The 25,438-nt window shown below is 39.1% G+C and overlaps 1 protein-coding gene across 1 annotated transcript in view; it reads right to left on the reverse strand.

Annotated features, from left to right (window-relative positions):
* alk (ALK receptor tyrosine kinase) overlaps nt 1-25,438 on the reverse strand; it is a 222,980-nt gene that overhangs the window by 42,346 nt on the left and 155,196 nt on the right. The window contains exon 5 of the mRNA XM_062469533.1: nt 8,695-8,840. Coding sequence (XP_062325517.1) covers nt 8,695-8,840 — 146 coding nt within the window. The remainder of the gene's footprint in view (nt 1-8,694; nt 8,841-25,438) is intronic.

Below are 25,438 nucleotides of genomic sequence, written 5' to 3' on the forward strand. Positions count from 1 at the left end.
CTGGCAAGTATACGTGTTACTAATTCTGCCTAAATTACTGTAATACCTACAATGGCCTCTAGGACAGGCCAACATAATTGTAAAGGATTGTTGTGATGGATGATAGAGGGGATTAGCCTGACGTTGTCATACTCATAATTCTAGTCAGAATATGAGTCTGATATCGCTCCGTTGGGCTGTGAGTATGGGGCGTGTTTCAACCGAACCCGGAAAAAAAATTGTATAGACCTACAACCAATCAGAGCAACGTAGTATGTTATTTTTTTTAAACAAATTCAACCCAAGCACTCTTTGGTGACGTGGTTGATTTTACGTTAATGTTGATCATCTGTCCATCATCGTATAAAGCCCGCCCTGACAATTTGATTGGTCCGAACAGTTCGTTTGGACATAGTTTTTCCCCAACCGAGCAACCCCAGACCCAACTTCCCGACCCAATTTGTTTTGTGGGCGGGCTAAGTTTGGCTGGCACACAGGCTAAGAGGGGATTGTAAGAGGTTGCTGTAGCATTGATTTAACCTCATGGTGCATTGCTTGAGTGTGTGTAAATGTATTGGTTAAGCAGCATTTATTTATTACTTTTATACGAAACACTTTAAAATAAGGGTTAATGCCCGACGAGGTTTCCATTAGACGATGCAGAGGTGTGAACCGTCCGACACGCAGCGGAGGCAGTTAGTATTGCGTTAGTGTGAGCACACAGCAGTTATTGTTCTTTGGGATGAGTCAAAATACTACACAGTGGTAATTCAAGCCAATTGTGATTCCTGTTTCCGCTCAGACATTGTTTCCCTTTCAGACTAAACACAAATCCCTTTTCCCCCAAAACATAAGCCTAAAAGCTTGCTACTGGAATCATTATAGTGTGCTTACCAATGCATCAAACTAAATATGGTTTTATACAAATACAGCGATAGAACAACAATGAGTGTGTTCAGTTCAGATGCTCAGATTACTTGATGTACTTGTTGTGGGAACACAATGTGCTTCAACCCCAATGATCTGGAACCTTTTCCTCTTGTCTTATTTTATTTTCCTTCCGGAGATTCCATTATCGCTCCTCCTCACTGCACAATAATACCAAAAAACGATGTTCATAACAGAACTAGAAACCCATTGATTAAACATCATGAGATAATTTAAATACAACTGTACTTCCTACTCGTTGATTTGAATACAGACAGAGCAACCGATCACTCTTTGTTGCAGTTCAGGTTGACTTCCTTGTTCCAGATGAACTGAGCCTGAAATCTCTGTAAATGTAGCTGATGAAGTATTTGCTGATAGATTCCCCAATCACTCTAATTCTCATCTAATTTTTCAGAATTGGCCTAAGAATAAGTGACCCGCCAGTGAGATATCTATCACCTACAGTACCAGTCAAAAGTTTGGACACATCAACCAAGTATCTTTTCTGAAATAACCATCATTCTATATTATGACTGTAATAATATTGAAGGATCACTTATATAGAGACGTATGTAGATTATATATTGTACATGTACGGTATGTAGATTTTTTGCCACTGAACCATTCATCCTCCATCCGTCTTATTGCATGAATCTGCAATAAGATGGATCTTTGTGTTACCCACAGCATGTGTCTCCATTCTGATTGCTTGCACCTGGTTTGTCTTCAGCTTCCATCATACGGGACAGGACTATTCCACATAGAGAATGTGGGGGTGGTGGAAAGGGGTCATCTCACAGGGTCACAAGGGTGTGAGGCGCTATCTGGCAAGCAAGGTTGTGGCCGAATGGGGAGATATGCACAGAGATTTACTGACAGCAAGATCCCTGAAATGGATGCTGCTTTGGTTCCCTCAGGACACTCAACAGGACAGGAGGCGTTCGCTCAAGAATTCAATTAACTGTGCTGAGCCACGCTCGATTGGTCAGAGTGGCGCCCAATCACTATCAGTCTCTGTCAGGCTCTTCCGTTGGAGAGGGCGGTGCTGGCGCAAGATTGGTGTGTTATGGAAAAAAAATATTCTCTTTTCTGCAACACTGTTCTACATTGTATGAAATGAGGCGTTGCTGAATATTATAGCAATTAATTGTGTGAAAAAATATATATATAAAGTAAAGAAGGGTCATTTGCACCATTGAATAACTTGTGGTTCAACAGTGCAAATTGATCATGTAGTATGCTCAAAAGACTTCCGTTATCTCAGTTTTGCCCACACTTTTTCATTCTCATCGTGTCCACCATATGTCATGTTCCTAAAATAAACATAATGCTCACATGCATAACGCATGTCTGGTTTCATACCCTGGACAGTGTACACGTTGACAGAAATATAAAGCACATCTAACGATATGGGACCATACCAAGGGCAGGGGCTCTGTGAGCAACCAGACTTTTCTCACCTTAGAAAGTGTTATTGCCTAAAACATCCTGCTGTAGCTGACGACTGCCTACTGGGCACTGGGCAGTAAATATTTCAAACTTACTTCATAATGTGTGTGTGTGTAAGCGTGTTTGTAAGTGTGTGTGTGCATATACAGACTTGAGAGGCTGAACACAATCCTTGTTCTGTAATGTTGAGTGTGGATGACAGTAGTAAGAGGATAAAGATGGGAGATGGTAGCTACCAAATTGTTCGGAATGGCTCAACATCAAAGTGGTCCCAGAGTGGTGGAAGTGTGAAGGGCGGGCTGTGTGGTTTTGTAAAATCCTTTGCGCTACAAAGAGTTGCTTTGATTCCTCTGCCCAACCCACTTCCTTGATGTAGCTTCTTCTTTGGTTGGGTTGCGGGGGAGCTCTGTTTCAAATGAAATCATCAGACGCACAGCAAGATTTCCCACAAAAAAATGGGTTGTTATAAAAATAAATAAAAATCACGTGCTGGAGGTGATGGAAGCACATGCCTTACAAAATGGATCAAATTATTGTAACGATTATATTTGGAAATTAATGGATTTCTATATTAATTTAAGATAACAACATTGACATGATGTGCTCATATCCTTGTGTCTGACTGTATAAAACTTTATGAACAATTGGGTAAGAAAAGGACTTACACCTCACTAGGAGCAGTAACACTATTTTAAGTGGGAATATACTAAATCCTTGATTTAGCATTTATTTAGAATTTACAGCATATTGTGATTAATATAAAATGGAACTATAAACAAATGAAAGCATAGATATCATGACATTTCCGTACCATACCTTGTGTACTTAAAAACCAAACATGCAAGACTTACGTCAACATTTTCTGTTACCGTAATGTGTCCAATTAGTCTAAAAAGTGGTGATGAATATAAGAAAAGCCTACAATATTATAACGTAGATGCAAAGAAACAGTTTCAGATGTAGTACCTTAGTACCTGTGGTACCTCATTGAAAAAACACTGAGCTCAAGGTTAAGGCTTGGAGTCGGTTTTCCCTCTATCGACGCTCCATTTAATTCATAAATCACACCTCTCCCCAACACTGTGTTAAACTACACATCTGCTCTATTTGGCTTCGCCGTCTAGTATGAATGCTCACTTGTGCTCTCCCCATCTCTGCCCAAGGCCATTTAAGATTTCCTCAGTATCATCAAATAAAACGACTGCTTGCATCCCTTCAAATGGGAAACTTGTTTGTACTGGTAAAAGAAGGCAATTGTTTTATTGGGCTGTTTGGATGAACGCCTAAGAGCCAAAATCGAAGAGATATCAGAAAACGAAGCTAAGGGAAGCCGTAATATACTGGGGGAGTGTTTCAGACTTACGGTTACAATTGTTGTGCTTACTATGGCCAGGGCTGGTTCGTGCTTCCAGTTTTTCAGTTTTTCTCTATCAAACTAGTCCTTGGACTAAACAGAGAGAACATAACACTTTAGACGTGAGACCAATAAAGAATGTTGTAAAGCAACAGAAATTTGTAGATGTTTAAAAACATTACCCAGTGAAGCTGATGATCAGTATCTCTATTTTACTGATTTAGAAGTGTGGGGATATAGCCAATGGACCTACAGGAGCATTCACAGGGCCCATGACGGAGAATAGTGATACATTCCTGACATTCCAGTCACTAGATTCTACAAATGCCATGCCTGTCACCCCTAGTTACAATTTTATACTTCACTTGATCTCATAAAGTGTCGCAATCCATTATTTGGCGGATGAACACTCTTAGAAAGTCAATATCTGCTTGTGAAATAATAAACAAAAACAAATTGTGGCCGTGTAGTAAATAATCATTGTAGACAGAGGTCTGTGAGTGTAGACGGAGGTCTGTGAGTGTAGACGCAGGTCTGTGAGTGTAGACGCAGGTCTGTGAGTGTAGACGCAGGTCTGTGAGTGTAGACGCAGGTCTGTGAGTGTAGACAGAGGTCTGTGAGTGTAGACGGAGGTCTGTGAGTGTAGACAGAGGTCTGTGAGTGTAGACAGAGGTCTGTGAGTGTAGACAGAGGTCTGTGAGTGTAGACGCAGGTCTGTGAGTGTAGACGCAGGTCTGTGAGTGTAGACACAGGTCTGTGAGTGTAGACGGAGGTCTGTGAGTGTAGACAGAGGTCTGTGAGTGTCCATTCTAATCCAGTGGCTGATGTATTGTACCTCCACAATTTCAGCCAAGGCAGACTAACATACAGTCGGCAACAAAGTAAGGCAAATCACACCTTCGTGGCCAAAAATATGCCCCTACCTGTGTCAACAATGCACTGTATGTCAGGATTTCTTAACCGCAGTTGCTTCCATCCATCCCCATATAACTGCTTCTCTGTCCACTCCACCAGCCCTCTCTCCAAACTCATTTCACATCCAGGCACTCTGGAGTGTGGAATGATTGATGGGCCCAGCGACACCCTCACGCCACTGTGTACCTAATCACTGACTATAGACTTGCAGTAACGCCCCATTAGGGACTCATGCTAGCATGGCGTAATGGTTAGGGAAATGGGCCAGGGAACCGAAAGTCATGGAATCAATTCCCACCAGAGGCCTCTCCTGCTTCCTCGTCAGTGTTGGCTGAGTCCTGCTGCTAAAAGTACAGAGCAACATGAGGAAAACTCTGAGGAATCACAAGACAACTCCAAGGAAGTTAGAAATTAGAGCATGCTAACAGTGGAAAAGCTGTCTCTATGCTTACTGTGTTAAAGGCGTAGGAATACTCTGCTCCTACCCTTTGTAGTCTAAATATTTTATATAAAATTAATTTCCCCTTGAAATTATGACCGATTTGTCACCGAGCTCATTCAAGTTAGGTACTAGTTAGGTACTATACAACTGTTTGATATCTTTCTACAATCTTCCTTACACAGGGAAACAGACAACAACCCAAAAATTACAGTAACAACAAAATAACACCTACCCCACACAATACAGACAAAAGGACTGCCAAGACCTGTCAATCAACCAGACTCCTTTTGAATCATCAAAACAGAATTTTCTGACAATTCCTTAGCCAAAGTATGCATGCTTGATAATGCTCTAGTGACAGACCCATCACTCCCTGTATTATTGGGAATATATGTACAACATACATCCTTAAAAAGTACACAAACACCTCCTTTATTTTTTTTAAGCGATACTGTGTCTTGGTCTGCATATTCCAGTGATGTTTTTCTACAGTAGTGTTTGAGTTGGATAATTGAGATTTGAGTCTCTTGTTAGTATTTGAACACTTTTTGGGGCACATTTTGGCAAGAGGACCTGGTTTTGGTTATTAGAAAGATGAAAACCACAACATTCAGAGTTGTCAAAGACACATTGATTTGAAGGCAGATACACTGCACTGCAACTTTTTGGAGAATGAATAAGATTGCTTGTTGGCCCCTTGACAGATAAGTAAATTAGTGGAAGAGTATAGTCAAATATATAAAATGCAAGGGCATTCTCCCTTGTTCCAACAAGCTGTCACCGAGTTGGACCATATGCCTCTCCATTCAACTCACTGGCTTGAGTAATAAGTGTTCTGGAAAGCAAGGAAGCACCACAAAAACAGAAAGACCTTTGCATGCAAAGTATGGACTGTATCAAACCTAAACATGCCCGGCAGATTGCCAGTGGGGAACATGTTTTTTTTTTCATTTTGAGTATAGTTGATCAGGAATGAATTTTGCCAGAGGCCCTCAAAACGTTTGGATAGAATACTAATAAAATATGATAGCTTTCCTATTGGCGTGTTAACATGCCGGAAGAGCTTCAAAAATCCTTAAGTTCCACTCAACACAGCAGGTTATTTGGCTAAAACCTAAAAGACTATTGGGTGGATAAGATCAGATGAGAAATGTTCTTCCTCTCGTTTTCTCTCGTCATAGTGGATTTGTTCTGCGCCCAAAATAATTCCCTAGAATACATGCAACAGGCAAAATACTTACAACAAATGATCACATGCATACATCGTTGAAGTTCTAAAATCAGCGGCGTAGGTTTATTTTCAAATGTGGGTGGGGCAGATTTCTTAAAATAACTGAGGATGTGTGTGTGTGTGTGTCTGGGGGATGGGATAGATTTGCCGTTTTCAAACAGTGGATGGGACATGTCCCACCCATGTATAATGAAACCTACGTCCCTGCCTAAAACATCAATATTTCATCAAGTCAATAAACGTAATGTGATGTAACCAATGAAATCAAAAGACATTGGACCCAAATCAAACACAAATACAACGATGAGCTTAAACCTCTATTGGTATGGAAATAAGTATAATTAATGGCACTAATTAACTCATTACCAGAGCAGTGACTGGAACAAATAAGGCAAACAAACAATCTCTCGAAGTGATTGAGTTTGAGAGTCCCTGCCTTATCGAACAGCACAGCTCTGCTGCAGGTAATGTGAGCCCCTCCTTGCGACAGGTGCTCTAGGGACAGAAGTGTGTGTGCGTGCCTGCGTGTGTGTGTATCTTTATATGCATGCGCGAAGGAAAGACACTGTGAACCATTACCGTTTCTGAAAATCACTGTGTGGAACGAGAAGGTTTGTAGAGACAGGTTGGCATTAAATCTGTGTGTTTGTCTGAGGGTGGGTACTCAGTGTACTAGGTGGTGCTTCAGAATAGAACAGTACATGTGTGTCCGTTTCCTCAACCAACAAGTGATTGGTTGGCCTTGGGGGCAGGAACATCTAGTCGGATGACATTAGAACAATTCGAGTCTGTCTCATCCTGTATTTGCATGAGCAACAGCAGTCAGGTCTGTTCTTAGCCTTATAATAGGTATTGTTATATAAAGTCGTTGGGGTGTGTATTTGTGTGTGCGTGTATTTATAAAAGTGCAGGGGGTGACTGTGAGTGGTATAACTTCAGTCTCAATTTGTAGGCACATCGGTGTTAGAGTGTGTTTGTGTTCAGGCGTGTATATTGTATGTATGTGAGAGAGTGAGAGAAAGAGAGAGATAGGGACCAAGAGGAAAAAGGTATATATTTCTGGTTTATATTTCTGGTGTATGCCGTTGTGTCTGTGATTGAAGTTGCATGTCTGTACTGTTAGGTCAAAGGCACTCTACCATTGCAGTTGGAATTCTGTGACCCAAAATAAAGAAATGAAACAGAAGATACCGCTCTGACTTTCCCTCACATCAGTGAGTGTGTTCACATGTTTGCATGCCTGATCATTCAATTATGCTAACCCAATGGATTCAGTTAAGTGTAGCTGATTGCAAGGCACTTTGACCATTCTCTGATCTGAACCCAAAACAAGAAACACCTCTGCTATCCAATTGAATAATTAGAGCCTCAAGATTTTAGTTTTCAGAGGCAAAATAAATATAAAATAAAAACTACTCTTGCTTTTTGTTTATATTGTTTGTTTTTTAAGTTGCTTGTAACAAACCTTTTGACATAGACTGAACTGACGTCAACAAATGTAGACATTGGTTTAATGTAGGATATTTAGTTTCATTGTACTTAAAGTTGGACATTTATTATGGAAACTAATGTATGATGAATAAATGAATGTTCATTTTCCAATCAGTGGTACAACAATTTTTCATATTCTCAAGATAACTATAATAGATCTCATGCTTCCGCACAAAATATTATTCTGATGTGACTATCAAGTAATGATCAAACCTCTGGGTCTATCACTTCATGAAATATGTTTGATCTACATTATTTTTTATATACACGTCCTCAACATGTATTGGAAGTGATTCCCTACATTTCTGCCACAAACTGAGAGGAAATTGAATCAGAGGTATTAATTCAATTTCTGCTTGGATCTTGAGCTTTACATAGACGGATACTATCTTGGTGGCACGCAATCCAAGTATTTCATTTCAACAGACGGTTATCAAGTTTAAATCGTAAAATGCTGCTGTACATTTTTCAGTTTAGTAACATTTCTGCGTACAAAATCCTCTAACCTTTTTATAAAGTGTTTCCACAGCTGCTACCAACTTTCCTCAGATGTTTCCATGTGTGAAGTTGGAAGAACAACATACTTGACCCAATGATACTGTTAGACATTCAAAAACATACCGTTTTCTCCACTATCAAATCTTGGACAAATATATATGGGTCTTTCACCAAAATCAGCCTTTTAGATGTGACTCGACTGAAATGTATAAAAAATGTATACAAAAATGAAGTAAATTCCTTTCCATGAATTCAACACAGTTGGCCAAGTCACATAAAATTCACAACAATCCCAACTTCGAACCCTCACTCTCTCTCACTCTCTCTCTCTCTCTTTCTCTCACACACACCCACACACACAGACAAACAACACAAGAGTAACCGCCAGATTGAGTGCTCACTTACCCACAGTGCAGTTCGTGGTAAAGCTTGGTTCGATGGTAGCGGTCCTAGTGGCATCTGCATTCTGGTCACTGTGCTGGTCGTAGCTGGCCGAGATTCGGAACGGCGTTCTGCCGTGGATCCCCAGGGTCAGATGGACCACCGCCCAGCTGCCAAGGAGACACAGGAGCAGCATGATCAGAGCTAGAATGAGACGCCCAGAGTGGCACAGTCCCTCACTGTACGGATAGGGGGTCAGAGCCGGAAGGCCTTCTTCTTCCTCCTGGTGCTCCATGCTTTGTGAAGGAGAGGCTAGCGGAGGTCCCTCAGTGCTCTCATGGGGACCTCTGTCCAACTCCTCGTCCTTCTCCTGCATTTTAGATTGGTTCCCTACATCTTGCTTTGTCTCGTGCTGCATTCCCGCTCCTTGTATTTGCTCTGTCCTTGATCGTGATAGGGTCTCGCAGGCCGTGTCTCTCCAGAATTAGCCGACAGGTGGTGTGGACTGTACTCTAAGCTTAGCGTGAGAGGTGCAAATTGAGCCAGCAGTGTACGTGTGTGTGTGTGGTCAAGGAAGGTGTGAGCACCCCCTCTACACATCAGGTCCAGCTCTTATGTGGAAGTGACTGACTAAAGACTGGCTGGCTAGTCCGGAGACGAATGCCTTCCCCTAGACCACCTCCTGCCTTTGTGGAGTTCACCATAATCCCTAATTTTATTAAGCAAATCATGCTGATTTCAGTTTGGCTCCAGGCAACCGACCAATGGGTGCTCTCTCCCCCTCTCTCTCTCTCTTGCTCACTGTCTCGCTCCCTTTCACTTCCTCCTCCTCTCTTGCCCTCCTGGCCCTGCCCATTCATCCCATCCACTCATGTAAGTCTGAATGTTGTGTATTTATGTTTACTTCATTATATATTACATTTGTGGTCTTTTCTCAACCTAGTATATCAGATAGGAACAACAAGCTACTTTAATGTTTGCCCAATATTCTACTAGATGCATCCCATTAACCCTTGTGTTATCTTCGGGTCATTCTGACCCATCAGTCATTGTGACCCACCGTTGTATTGCGACAACTTTACCGCATACAAAAACAAAGTGAAGCATTTTCTTTTAACCGGTGGGCTGTCTCAGACCCCCCACATTGCGAAGGTTAAAAGAAAATTATTTTTATTTGTTTTTGTATTGGGTAAAATTGGGTAAACACAACGATGGTTCGTTATGAACCTTTGGGTCATGTGACCCGAAGGCAGCACAAGGGTTAAGGCAGCACAGCTATTTCTCAGTATAACCATCTGCTGTTGCGCAACAAACACTTTTAAAAGACCAGACTGTCGTTTGCATAAAACATGATCACTCTTTTTCAACAAATTAACTTCTTGGAATTAAAACATATTCTAGCAATTAAAACATTGCTTTTCAAACACATTTGAACCACTCTTATGGATAATCATACCAAATTATTCAAATGTTAATCAAACCAAGCCAAACAGCAGTGTTTCTGCTTATTTTTACCACCTGTATAATCAAATAAATTATATGGATATACTAATACTGATTTTGAAGTGCATCTCATGTGACTTGTATTTAATCCCAGTATTTTTTTAACGATAGAAGTTGTTAACAAATGTACTTTTGAAGTTGAACCAACTGAAATCTAGCCGTACGCGGTAGCACCATTATATATCCTATGCAGAGAGTTTTAATTAATCTAACAATTTTAATGAACCACTCCATATACATCATGTCATGTCCTTGTAATATTGTAGGTGACTTGATTTGCAGTTGGGTAAGAACAGCCAGTGTCACAAATGCTAGTGATGATAGTCTTGTTACTTTTGTATTTGTTGGCAAAGGCTGTTTGATGGGGAACATATTCATTGGGTGTTGGTTGGAGTTGAGAACAATTGAATATGAGTGCACTGATTTAAACCTAAAGAAACGTAGCCAAGCTGCTTCCGTAGCAATAAAACTTCCCAACATCCCCAGCTCTATATTATATCCATTATATACATAATGGAAAAATAATGATTCATTGAATGAAAAGAAGAAAACATGTTTACTTAAACAAGGCCAATCTTCCTCTCACATAAAGCACAGTTTTAAGACTCGAGAGAAGATTTGAACATGAGTAGAGTTCAGTATAGTAATCCATAGCATATCACCAGATCTATTTGCAGAGACATTCCTGTCCTTGTGAGGGTTTTTCAACTATTTCAATTCTTTCCATATGGTTTTTGATATATATTCTAAGAACATCCTATGGACATTGCTTTTAGTTCTCACAAATGCTATAAATGCATATTTCTTTATGTTTTGTGTGTGTGCGTGTGTGTGTGTGTGCATGTGTGTGTGCGTGTGCTGTCACGCATGCGTGTGTGCACGCGGTTGGAAACACGGCCGACATGATCCATTTAAGTTTCACGTGCTGATTTGTATAAAGTTTTAAAAGAACATCTGATGTAAATCAGATAGGGGGAAAAGGTGAGTGGGGTCTTTTGAAGGTGCCGTCACGGATATTATTGCACCCTCTGCAGCGCTGATGAACCATTAAAAGATCAGGAAAAGGAAAAAGAAAGGAGCTGTGGCTTCAAGATGGTTATCTGGGATGTGGCCCCAAGATAACTGTCAAAAGTTACTCCTTGGTTTAAAAAAAAGAGAGAGACGGATGCACACATGCCAATATCTGCTGCATCCACGTAGGTATTACAACGTACCGTGTGGATGAAGTCCTACACACACCACACCCACACCTCCCCCCTCTACACCTGCGCAGGACACGCCCCTTTTCCTTCTCACGGGCACACACAACCAGAAAGGTCTGATGGTTATATTTTTGATTTATTCCAGAGTCTTCCCAGTGTCTCCACTGTCCTCCTCTTCTCTAACCAGCCCTACTGCAGCTTAGGAAGGCTTATTTGTACAGACCACCCTAGTTGTTTCAACAAACTTTCAATAGCACATTTTTACACAGTACTTGTATTGAGGCATACACAAATATAATTCTGCCATTCATTGGTATTCCTAACCAATACAGTGAGTGCCGGAAATTGAGAGCATATTCTTCTTCTCCTTGTTGTTCTCTGATCACTGATTCACCCTCCAAACTTCAAAATTTGATTTGTTTTTGAAGCAACAGACAACCAAATGGCACAGTGTAATGAATGTGGTGTGTGACAGTGAGTAATGTACAGTACCATACAATTGCATCTATCTTGCACAATAACTCATTGGATTTGAGGAAAGTCTGACAAGGTCAAAATAAATGTGTCAAATGTTCACTATCAAAAGTATTGTGTGGCCTTACACAGGCACAAGTTCATTGAATATTACATCAATGTAATCCTTTGCAATTAACACAATCAATATCCAATTCAATTTAAGCACATTGTCCATTCACAAGCTACATCTTCATCTAGCACCATAGGAATTATTTAATGATTTGAATGTCCTCTTTAAACTAATGCCAACAGAACAGCAGGAGTAGATGAATCAAATTAAATCTGATTATCATTGTGTCATGCAAGGCCCTTGATATAAATTAATAAACCACAAGAAAATACAAATGAGCAAGTGAAATGAGCTTTTTTATACACAAAAAATCAGATCACGGATGATAATATTTCTCATTAAAACTTCTCCTATAAGGCCTTAATTATCAATGGGTTGTTGGTTGGCTGTAAAGGTATAGTTAATCAATTGAGCCACAATTTAGTCTTTCTTAACCATCGCATTATTTGATAAACAAAACGACGACAGGAAGCAACAAGAAGAGAGCACTGGATCCAGTTAAAATATCTCACTATATTCAGATAATGAAATAATAAAATAAAAGACATCACAGTTTATAAATGGCAAAAATAACTATATGATTGTCAAACACTGACCAGCACAAAAACATTACTGGGTGTTAATGCGATGAAGACCCATCTACAGTATACTGTACACTCACTGCTACAAAACAAAAACTGACAGCACGCCTGAAACTAATGTCACTGTCAATTAATCATGAGTTTTTCATTATTCTATTAATTGATGCTTATGTGCGCTCTGTCTTGGCTAATGCAGGCCCATTCCTGGTCATTATTTGGTTGTTGGGGTCATAACCATACTGGGCTTATTTGTTTTGCAGGCTCTGGTTTCCATTATCCAATCACCCATCCATCGGATGGTTAAAGGCTTAAATAACTCGATAATGCTGTTTTTGTGTAATTAAAATGTTTCCAAATACTGGGTCTTCATCATTCTATGAGGTTTGTACACCACTTATTGTATGGTCTATCTATTAATAGTATTAATCATCCATATTATTAATCCTTATTATTGTCATTTAGGAGCCTCCTTTAATGTACGACTTAGATGCACGTAGCTCTAGATACTGGGGGCATGACCATGTAAGAGAACGTGTGCACACAGAATGGTTGCACAGACATACACATGTATTCACAGATAAACATCTACACTTTCACACAAACACACAATTACACAGCATGATGGTGTAGCATGACAGACTTAGCCTGTGGAGCCCTCTTGGCGACTGCCTACTAAGATAGTCATGTTTCATTCAGGCAACAAACCATAATGATGGACCTGTCATCGAGCACTTTTCCTCTCTGTTTCCACTCAGTTTGTATGCTTGTGTGCTTGTGCTTATGGAGTGTGTGTGTTTACATGTGTGGGAGTGAATCTCACTTTTCCCTGGTTTGTCCCCTTGCAGTCATACGCCACTGTTAGTAAGTGAACTTTTTCCTCTGTGAGAAACGTATTCCTTTGGCTAAATTAAGTGACAGCATGATTTATTGATTTACAAACAATTGCTCCCCATCCAAGTCGTATCAGCATTTAAAAGAAGATAATGTACAGTTCCACAAACCTTTTCTGAATGTGTCTTGTCAGGGTTATCTGAACCAAATATGAACGACTAATGTATAATTTTAGTTGCAACTGTACTGGCTAAAACGATACAGATGAACTGTCAATATAGTTATTGTTGGTGACGTTATTTTTAATCACACATCGGGAGAATAAAATACATACAAACTTCTTTGTTTATCTTCAGGCATACTTAACTTTTCCAAGTCAATAAGCTTTTCTACCACTTAATACCATTCCCTTCTGAATGGACTGCAGGTAGCTTTATCAATGTCACGGTATTTGTATTTGAGTCCAGATCGTGTTTAAAATCCCATGGCTGTAACAAAACCACAGCAAACCTCTCACTCGACAACATCAACTTAAGGGTAGGCTTTACAAGCAAACCAGGAGATCACCACATGAGTAGAATTCAATATCAATAAAGCAGAAGATAGGGGTACAACGGGTATAGAGAAACAGTTTTACATGGTAATGGAATTTTTTGCCCTTAGAGAAGTCAAGCGGTCTTCGATCATAGGAACTTGGTAGGTGGTTAATATCGAAGGGACTTTCTTTTTATACGGGGGGAGATGAAATTGATTGAAAATGAGGCTGTGGGGATGATGGTGGTATGTGTGTTTGGTGAGAGAGAGATTGGTGCTTTGGAGATTGCAGGGAGATCAGGGTATCTATTTAAGCCACATTGATTTTGACAGTCAAATTGCGCACTGCACAAAAAGTGGGGCCCGATATGCGGAAAAAATCGTTTGATAAGATCGACCGATGTGACATGAACAGCCGAATGAATACTACTTCCTCAAAATTAAGTGGGGCACATATGAATGTTATCTGTTGGAGGTGGGGGGGGAGGTCTGTTGTTCTACACCTCATCTCTGTTTTTTAAACACACTGAGGGATATGTGTTTGTTGGGATTATGTTAGGGTCAAAGTTAGGGCATGGTTATACAGCTTAAATCTTGATAAGACTACAAAAAACTACATTTAACATTTTCATAACCGTACACCCACACAATCTGGATTTTGGCAAATAAATAAGAGTTACAAAATACTGTTTGGTTAAAACCAAATTTAGTATGTTAAAACTGACCAATTCATAGTTATTTTGTACAATGGTTTGGGATTTTTTTCCTTTTGGTTTATTAAGATATCGACATGGCTGATTTCAAACACACAGTGAACCTTCATTTTCTAAACAAAAATTGTGAATAGTGAAGGAAGTGTGTTGACCAAAAGTTTAGGATAATTATGTTTTCAGTCACAAAAAGAGTGTTCCTCCTTTATGTGCCGTGCAAATTGCTGTACAAGGGAGGAAACCAAACTAAACATAACCCCACGGATATTTCATTGTGTAATTTGGCAAAAGATGAAAGGGAGCCACAAAGAACCATCAAACTAACTGAAAGAAAGACTGGAAATGAGGGAAAGAAAGAAGAAATCGACAGAGAGAAAAGAAAGCAAAGCAGGACATGTGTGCAACTTTCATTTTCATCACAAGTCTACGCTACCAGTGAATCCCAGTTGGTGAGACAATTTTACATGCCCTTAAAACATTAAAAGCTACCCCTACAACTTCACTTCCACCGCAGTGTTAGAGAGAAACACTCTCCCATGTGCTTGTTCCTCTCAAACCTTTAGCACCTGCTTTTCAATTTCAATCACGGGGGTGAAGCTTTGTCAAAAAACTGTGGCTGAAAATGAGAGCGAGAGATAAGTCCTGGTGAGATAAGGGGTCTCAACTTCCTGTGAGCTAGCTTCTTGTGAGCTACCTCCTTGCCCTAACAACTCAACCCTTTTACAAACTTAACACTTCATGCGCAGCCTCTCAAACTAAAAAACAAAACCTCAAAAGCGAGATTAGCTATGACACACCATTTCACACTCATATGTTAGTTCTGTGGGACAGTTCTACAGTGACTACTAACTCAGAGAAAGCGGATGAAGGAGGGGTAAGTTGCACTGTGCATGCAAATATCAGAGCACCAAAATCTGAACGACAAATTAACAGAAAATCATGTGGCTCTTTTTCTGTTGATGTGTTGAACATCAATGCATGGCTTAGTTCCTTCTGAGTTATGAATTAACTTATGATTATTCATGCATTAGTTAAAGCATTAATGACCGTTTATTCATGCACCATTACTGTGTTACCAACTATTTTGAAATAGGTCAGCTGTCTATGTGTATGTCAATATAACGGTGGTGATTGTGCTGTATGTGTACAATTATGTTTCGAACCAACAGTTCTCAAGGCGTCTGCCCAGAATTCCAAATTGAGCAATGTCTAAGTTGATAACTATAAGATGCAAAAAGTTGTCGCAAACTGAATCTATGGCTGCATACATTGACAACGGAGCCGTCGGATGTGAAAAACTAAAACACTGGTGACACTAATAAACCGTCAGCTGTCATGAACCGAGTGTGTCTCCCTGCAGATAAGCAGGGATGTCTCACTGCAGAGGAAGATAAGTAAAGGCTGAGCTCTAGTGCGGGAGTCGTCAGTGTGCCTTTATCGGCGTGTCCTTCTATGTGTGCCTGTCTTATTCAGTTGGGCTTCCTAAGTGAATACAATTCATCAGCTCCTTGTGCAGGCGATTTGCGGCCACCTGCCGAATGTTAAGGAAAGGGAAAGCTGACAGGGTACAGTGGTGACGCGGCGGGCCGCCTTGCTGGCAACAACGGTGGTGATATCTTGAGTCTGCGACTCTGGGCTAATCTGGCCAGCGTTACAGTGGCAAGTGCTAATGACGTTAGAGCTGTAATGACTGTAATGTTTGACAGTTCAGTAACCCCATTGTCGAACAGCCAGTCTGCGATGGGGTGTGGGGTGAAGATGGAACCCTGGTTGTTTATAGGGTCTCGGGGTTTCCATGGACACCGTCCTTCAGATATGCATGTCCACAAGGTGTCGAACACAATAGGTCACACCATTAAAAATACACAATGAACACATGCTCACGCTTGATATGCAAAGGATTACACACACACACCATTTGTTTGAATCAGATACACGATTTGTCTACAACGCTTCCCAGATTTATTTGATTTTATACTGTACACACAAAAGAACTAGCCAGCAGATCAATCATCCTAACAGTTCACGTCATTGGGTGTAGAAACCTGGTCACTGTCAGTGCACTGACCCAGTGCATGGAAGTAACAATGACGAAGGTCCACCAGATCTTAAGCATCCGAATAGAACAGTGTAACATGCCTTTCAGCAACCTGGCTTTCGATCTGGAGTGATCGGACCAGTTGAACAGCATCCAATGTGCAATGTAAACATGCAAATATGGGTGACATTCAGGACTCATTTCAACATTAACCAAATCACCTGCATAATAATCCTAATGTGTACATAAACATAAAATATGAGCGTATGAGCGTGTTGTGGAAAAATATTGGAGGACTGAAAGGGAAAGCTGTAACCTTTCCAACTATTTTTACTGCCATCCAGGGTCTTAAAAGAGGGCACAGATAGACAGGAACCATTGTCAATTTGTTACCGGATGTCTATTTCCTCTCCTCGATCATTTGCCATCCTATTCCACTATAAGTGTTATGATCAGAGCCAAAATGGAACCAATTTTCAAGCTCTTTTTCCCATTTTATTCAGGTTGGGTGTGCTTACCATGTTTTTTTTCCATTCATTGGTGTTTACAGTGCACTGAAATACTTTATTTTCTTTTTCAATCAGGCTTTCTCTTTGCTTTGTGATGCACACAATTATTTGGCAGCTGTTGACCAAACACTCTTACTACATTCCGAAAGCCACATCTCCCCTGACTTGTTTAGTGGATACAATCAAATTACTTTCATTATCTAATATCTGATCAACAGATATGCTGTGACATAGCTGGTTTAAAGTGTACTTTGGATGTCAGTAACATGTTTCAGATGTAAAGCCCCTATATTGGAATGTACTAAGGGTTAGTAAGCTCGCTAATCTGATTCGAGGAGAAACACTATCATTCCTCATTAGTACTGGCCAATTTTGCACTTTGGAAAATGTTAATATTTTAACACTTTCCGCTAACCCTACACTTCCATAGAAATGCACTTTTTTTTCTAATTGTACATTTCAGTGCCAGGGAAACTTAATCATTCTGCTGGTATGTTTACAGTCATAGATTCTATAGTACTGGTAGTGTTACGGTTTTATATTTCACGTGTGTGGTTGAGACAAGTTTTAGTATTATGCCTAGAAGAACAAAAAGGGTTGCACTTTGCTAAGATTTCATCAACGTAGGATATTTACATTAGAAGCACATCACTTTTACACCCTTCCCCTATCCCCCATCTGTCTCCTTTGTAGCACAAGCACATTTCCAAATGAAATGTCTGCAACCCGTTATGTAACAAAACACATGACATAATTATATGTGCTAAGTTACAGCTGAAAAGCATTGTGCAGCTTTCTCTTAACCCAAAAACATAGGGACATTGAAAAGCAGAATTGACAGGGAGGACACACTTGGCTCCACAAAATATTCAATAGTCTTAAAAGATACATCATTTTCCTATGTCATCGATATAACTGGACATATTTCGAACCAGAAACGGCAGTGCTTTGACAAATAAAGGGTTTTTATGAAGTTAGTGAAACTGTGGTGATGTATAGGCTGAATCGAAAGGCAGTGCAATACTCCAGATAATCACTGTGCTAATGGTTCCTGTAACCTACATTGTCTGTCCATGGCTCTATGACTCAATTCTTCCCCTAATACATCACTCCCTCTCCACACTCATTTCTGTGTTACTCTCTCATCCACCCTTTTCGGTCAGTCATCCCCCCCCCCCCCGTTATCTCTGTCTACCCTTTCATTCTTTCACTCACTCCTCCCTCTCACCCTGTTACTCTTTATATCTCCCTCTATTTCAGTCTGGATCTCTTCTTCTCCGCAGGTTCTCTACATTTCTCACTCACTGTTTTCTCCATCACTGTCCCCCTTCATGTTATCCCTTGACCGGTTTTGATCTAATTTCCCCCCCTCCATGCTTACGTGCGGCCCTTTGTATTATTCAGAGATTAGCATTTTGCAATCAGACTCTTTTAATCCCATAATGGTTTTGTGATGATGAAAAACCACTGTAATCACAATGGGAAATGGCATAAGCCATGCATGTGGTGTGGTGTGGCCTGTAGAAATCTGAATATGTGTGTGTGTCTGCAAGGAGGAAATCAAATAGGCAGTCTATTCATTTGATGCCTAACACTGACTTGGGTCAATGCGTTAAGACAGTTTTTAGTAATAGCTCCTTTGCTTCCCAAATTGTATTTTTGTGGGTGAAATTTGACAAAACAACCAACAGGGGGATATTGTAGCAGATACTGTTCCTCGCAATAACAGTGAGTCTGACTGATGCTATTGTCGACAATTATACCGTGGTTTTACACAAAATCGCTGAACCTGTGTATTAACGTGGAATCTCCAGTCTCCTGTCCCATTCAGTCATTATTCCCATGCCATAGTACTGAGAACTTGAATGTGAGATAGAGTGAAATAAATCATCAGTTTATAGTTTTGAGCCCTGACTTTATCCAAGTTTCCTAAATACATTTTCTTTCATAAATTTGTAAAATGATCACCGAGCCCCAAAAAAGAGGATTGGACTATGATAGACACGGTTAGTTTATTCCTCTATTTCCCTGCTGACATTGTGTCATATGTTGTAGCAACAATTCCATTATGTTTTTTTGAATTATGTTTACGAAAACCCCGAAGGCCAAACCAAAAAATATTTAAAGAACAAAAGAACAATTTAATACGTCTGAACAAGATTCCAAAGTACTTAATTAATTTGCTGAAGATCACCAGGGAAATTCACCACTGCCAGCTAGCTATGTAATTACCTTGCTGAAATATATATTTTTGATAATAATACATACAAAATATGTGAAGATGCAAAATTCTAATCTAAAGTTTAAAATATGCAGGCCCAGGTTGTAGAGTGGTAGAGTCTATATAGTTATTTATGAAATCCAAAAAGACACGTTTCCCTAACAAACATTGACACTTGAACATTCATTTCGGGAGTCAGGTGGCTGAGCGGTTAGGGAAGCGGGCTAGTAATCTGAAGGTTGCCGGTTTGATTCCCGGCCGTGAAAAATGACGTTGTGTCCTTGGGCAAGGCACTTCACCCTACTTGCCTCGGGGAGAATGTCTCTGTACTTACTGTAATTAGCTCTGGATAAGAGCGTCTGCTAAATGACTAAATGTGAATTTCTTGTAGCATCCATATCAGTTAATTAGACAAGCCCACTTCTGGTAGCTTAACCATAACGGTGCCCAGCAGTAACTACACCTCGTAAATGTTATTAAATGTGCTTTTTGCCTTGTTCTTCTCACACACCATTTTGCTGTATTTGATTATTTGACGCCAACATTTGAAAGTAAGCTTGCATGTCTGAATTTCAATTAAGTTGTTTAGCTCAACTTCCAGATCTGTGCAGGAGGGAGGGTTTCACTTTTCTAGACATGCAGACACACTGGTCTATAGAGGGTTTGGGTTGCAATATCATGCAGTCATGATACAATTGAGATGACACCAATAAACCTTTTCATTTCCTTTCCAAAAACATTGAGAAAGAAGATTTTGAGTGAGGAGCAGAAGGGTTCAATGAGGCCACTGCAAGTTGAACCTTTCTGTTCCTCACTCAAAACATTCCTTATTTAATTATTTGGAAAGGAAAGAAAAAGTGGGCTCTTAATTTTTTTTCCAGAGCTGATATATATGTGTAAACTTACAAAAACATTTTACAAATACAAAATGGCAGAACTAGCTGGTGGAAGGACAGGTGAAGGCCTCCCGTAACATTTATTTGATAGAGGAAGAATTTCAGTTTCTCTTCTTTATATTTATGTTAAGCCTATTTTAGCCAAATAAATCATTCCTCTGGTTTGCGTTCCATCTCATTAACTGTGTGCGGTTCACCCTGGTAGACTCAGTGCTTATCACAACACACACAGAGTTATGCATCCAGAGTTCAAATGCCTTCCGACCATGAACCATCCTTCATTGCGTTCTCCTCTCACAACGGCAAATTTAATTGCAAAGACAAATTAAACAAGGCTTTTGATTTACTTTACATGGCATATGATGAAAATTTGATACTTAGAACCTCTGATGTCTCATTTCAGTGATGAAAACCTTGTTACTCTGTCCTAGAGTGCAATGAAATTACAAAGATGAAAGGCAAAGGGGATGGGGTGGAAGTTGTGTGTGTGTGGGGGGGGGGGGGGCTGTTCACATGACAACTGCTTGCACTTTTTAAAACTTGAATTACCCTTCAAATTCAATTACTTTGCAACCTCATGCTTGAGACTGCCAAAAGGAAATTGTTCAGCCAAATGACAGCTTTAGTGATTAGTGGGAGTTGAGGTTGACTGTTGCAATAACAATCCATGCTCTCCAAGATATGCTTTATTTTTTATCTGAAGCCAGACATTTTTAGCATTTCCCCATTTATTAATTTATTTCCCACTTATTAAGAAAATAGTTATAAAGTATTTGGTAACACTTTATAATAAGTCAACGCTTTTTGGCATTTACTAAGTGTCAACTAATAGTTAGTTAATTCTTTATAAAACATTTTGAAACATTAACAATACATTATTAAATAGTTAAGAATATTATTATTAAACACTATGTTGATCATTAATAAACACTTAAATATTATAGATTTTATTCATAATACAATTCATAAGGTGTTTGATAACTGCATTATCATACTTTATAGACAGCTTGTTAATATAGTTGCAAACCAGTAGTTTAAAAGGTGTTAGTGGTACATGAGCTGCTATAGAAAGCATTAGCAAATGGTGAACAAACCATTTACATTACCTTTACAAAGCATGAGTAAATAACTAACAACATATTTACTTATGTCTTTAATTAATGTACGCCAAGTCGAATACATTATGTACACCAATACTTAGCAGATATCTTAACAACTATTTTATAAAGACTTACTAATGATGCAACTTCTGATTAGTAATGCAAGTTATAAAGCATTTACTAACTGTTAGTTAAGGCTGTTGCGTGACCTAATCTAAAGTGTGAACTATCTATGCCTTATTAAACATTTATAAGTTATTTATTAAGGTATTCTTGTCCATTCTCGAACCTCACATTCACAAAGGCTGAACATACGTTTCTCAAAAGGACAACACAACACAATGTGATACACAAAATTACTATTTTTTTGAAGTAATGACAGGCATGTGTCTTACTAACTACTTAGCTCTAACGCTACTAGCCGAGAGTGACAGCGGTCGATACGTTAAAACCTCAGTTTGATATTTCCCGGCATGACCAAACGGTCGAGGTTAGTAAGTTGTTTATTATATGGCATTTTTAGCTCTTTTCATTTAAAACATGTCGTTTTGTTCAGCTCTACTCAAGTCTTCTCACGGTGTGTTTCAGGTGTTAGCACCTAGCAACCAATCTGAAATCTGAGCAACCACACCTAGCAATCTGCCTAGCGCTTGTCGTTTATCTCTGTGTTCACACTTTTCTGCTCTTTTAGAAAGTTAAGAATTTCCTTGTCACTGTTGATGTCTTCATTGTCATCTGGATAGTAAAACTCCTCGATCTTGCTAATTTTTAAGATGACATCAGCGGAGGGCAATAAGAATACGTATCAGACCGCAGATGAGGTCAATACGCGCATAGATATAAAGACTTAATACGCGGCTGGCATGACTACCCATTAGCCAATCAGAACGCTCGTACTGTTGTTGCAATTGAACCAATATGCTGTTCTTATTGGTTCAGATGACGTTCTCAAAAGAGTTGTTGATATGTTGCCTTGGAGATGTAGTGACGTCACCAGTACAACTGCAGCTGATTGCTCTGACAAGATGGCGTCTGCTCCAGATTCGCCGTGTTTGATTTGGGATCTTCCCACGTATTGTTGTAGTATATAAGAAACCAAATGTTTACTCTTCGACAGGTCAGCAAACGCTTTGTCGCCTCAATTTGTTAAAACGATTTGAACGTTTTAACAAATATCTGCTTTCAAAGGGGTTTGCAGACCTGCCGAGGAGTAGCTAAACATTTCCAGTTTATTTCAGCCTTTTTTGGAGAAAAAAAATTATTCCAATTCTACTGTATTGCTTCTTAATGGAAATAAAATACAATTTTATTACCCAGGTAAATAAATTAACAGCTATTTCTTCTAAAAAACAAAAACACAACATCTATAGGCCTATAGTCTTTCTATAAATGCTTAATAAGGCATAAATAGTTCACACTTTAGATTAGGTCACGCAAAAGCCTTAACTAACAGTTAGTAAATGCTTTATAACTTGCATTACTAATCAGAAGTTGCATCATTAGTAAGTCTTTATAAAATAGTTGTTAAGATATCTGCAAAGCATAGTGTACATCCTGTATTCGACTTGCCATACATTAATTAAAGACATAAGTAAATATGTTGTTAGTTATTTACTCATGCTTTATAAAGGTAATGTAAATGGTTTGTTCACCATTTGCTAATGCTTTCTATACCAACTCATGTACCATTAACACCTTTTAAACTACTGGTTTGCAACTATATTAACAAGCTGTCTATAAAGTATGATAATGCAGTTATCAAACACCTTATGAATTGTATTATGAATAAAAGACATAATTTTTAACAGTGTTTATTAATGATCAACATAGTGTTTAATAATAAGCTTATTAACTATTTAATAATGTATTGTTAATGTTTCAAAATGTTTTATAAAGGATTAACTAACTATTAGTTAACACTTTGTAAATGCCAAAAAGCGTGGACTTATTATAAAGTGTTACCAAGTATTTATTTAGACAGCTCATGAAAGCAATTCTTTTTGCGTGTGTAAATAGTAACACTTAAACACAAGGGAGCTGGATTTCTGGTAGAAAACTTTAATCATACATAATGGCACAGAATGGTGATACCTGAATGTGATGCTGTGAAGCTCAATAGGGTTTATGGCTAAGATGTACAAAATTGCTATCTGATGATATATTCACAAAGTGGTTGATGTTGGTGGAGGTACTGGAAGCTACCTGGACCAATGCTCAAGGTATGAATGCTGTAGCTAGTACTGTGTTACAGTATGTGCCACTTACAAGCTGGAGTGCTCTTGACCATATATTTGCATTATGTCAGAAGGTCAAAGGCAAACTTTGACTTTTCTGAACTTTCCAGGGGTACTATACTCACACATTTGTAAAACAGCAAAAAGATTGCCTTGGGTTTTATCATATTATCATCCTCCACATGGATTTGAATCTCTCCTTTTCCTCACACAAGCGTGGCTGTAATGTCCCCAGAAGACACATTTGGTATTTACAAAGAACCTTGCCCAAAAGCAATTCTTAATTGGTCTCACTCAGATTTCCTATATTTGCCTGTGAGAGGGAATTGACAGATTCTATGTTTTTAGGCATATATTTTTTATATTACCAACTTGCCCTTAATACACAAAACCTAGTAGGCTGTGTGTGTGTGTGTGTGTGTGTGTGTGTTTGCATGTGATTGAACTTGAGTAAGTTTATGTTTTGATAGCACTTGAGAGTCACCTTCATAAGCAGTTAAGACCTTTATGAAACCATTCATAACAATTCATCTTGCGTTGGAGGCGATTTAGGAATCTCCCTCTTGGTTCCTAAAGGCAGGGTAGGTAATGTTGTTGAGACACATTTTTGTTATCTTTTCTGACATAAACTTCTCATCCTGATAATAAAACAATAAATATAATGGTTTGACAGTAAAATGAAATCAAATCCGATACCTTTGTTTGTCGCAGGACTGTAATAAACACGACCAATCATTAAGTTCAGACCAACCTTAACGATTGGACGGCATTCCAACCAAATAAAATGATTGGACGGGCTGCTTGTCTGGGCTAAATAGTTTAGGCATATGTTTTAGTACATCATGTTTTTTGCATTGAGAATCGACAGAAGAATAAAAAAACAAGCTAAAGGAAGGCCTAATAATAACTCCAAGATTCTGAGTGTGGGGGCGACAAACAAAAAGGACACAAGCCTAGGCTAGATTAAGGAGCACAGTTCCAGCCATGTCTGACATGAAATGCTTCCAAAATAACCAAACATGTATAACTCCTCAACTGGATCCATCAAGCAGTGTGCCTCTCTGCCTTTATCGCTCTTTGAAATGTAATGACAGCAGTTTCATTCTAACTCAATAAAACTGGGCCAGAGTGACTGACACGTCTGACATGTAGTGGAGCACTGCAGAGGAACGTGGCCTCAATCTGAGTGTTAACAAGCAGTATGAATATTTTGCAGACCAAAACCTGTTGTTCCACAACCAGAAGAAGATGAGTCAATTGATTCAATACTTCCTTATGTTTTGTAGAAAAAGTTATTGTATAAGAGAGAAGTACTTGTTTTTTTGTAGCAAATGTCCCTTTACATTTTAAGTCATTACAAGTCAATACCTATAGAAAGTTTTAGTTACATATGAAATGCTATGTAGTTATACTTCAGAATTGTGAAGTGGTAAAGGTCATACACAAATTAACCTTGATATGGGGAGGATGGTCTTTCCAGGGGTAAGTAGTTAATAGTAAGTCAATATTGATATTTACGCTTTAATTATTCAATTATAGCAATTCCTATGTACCTACAATGGTTTTTGCTATCCAAATTCCTGTGTAGTTGATAGTTGATAGCATGGTAGTTGACATCACCTTCATGTAAAGTGTTTTTTCTCCTTTTTTCATTTAATTCATTCAGCAGACTCTTTTATCCAAAGCAACATACAAATAGTGCATATAGAAAGAACAGCAAACAAATAATAATCGAGAATCAGAAGTACATTACAGTGTTTTGGTCGTCAGAGTCAAGGAATTGTCTGTATTTACCATACATACTGCAAAATAACCATATTATA

This window comes from Osmerus eperlanus, chromosome 9, assembly GCF_963692335.1.
Source record: "Osmerus eperlanus chromosome 9, fOsmEpe2.1, whole genome shotgun sequence".
NCBI lineage: Eukaryota > Metazoa > Chordata > Actinopteri > Osmeriformes > Osmeridae > Osmerus > Osmerus eperlanus.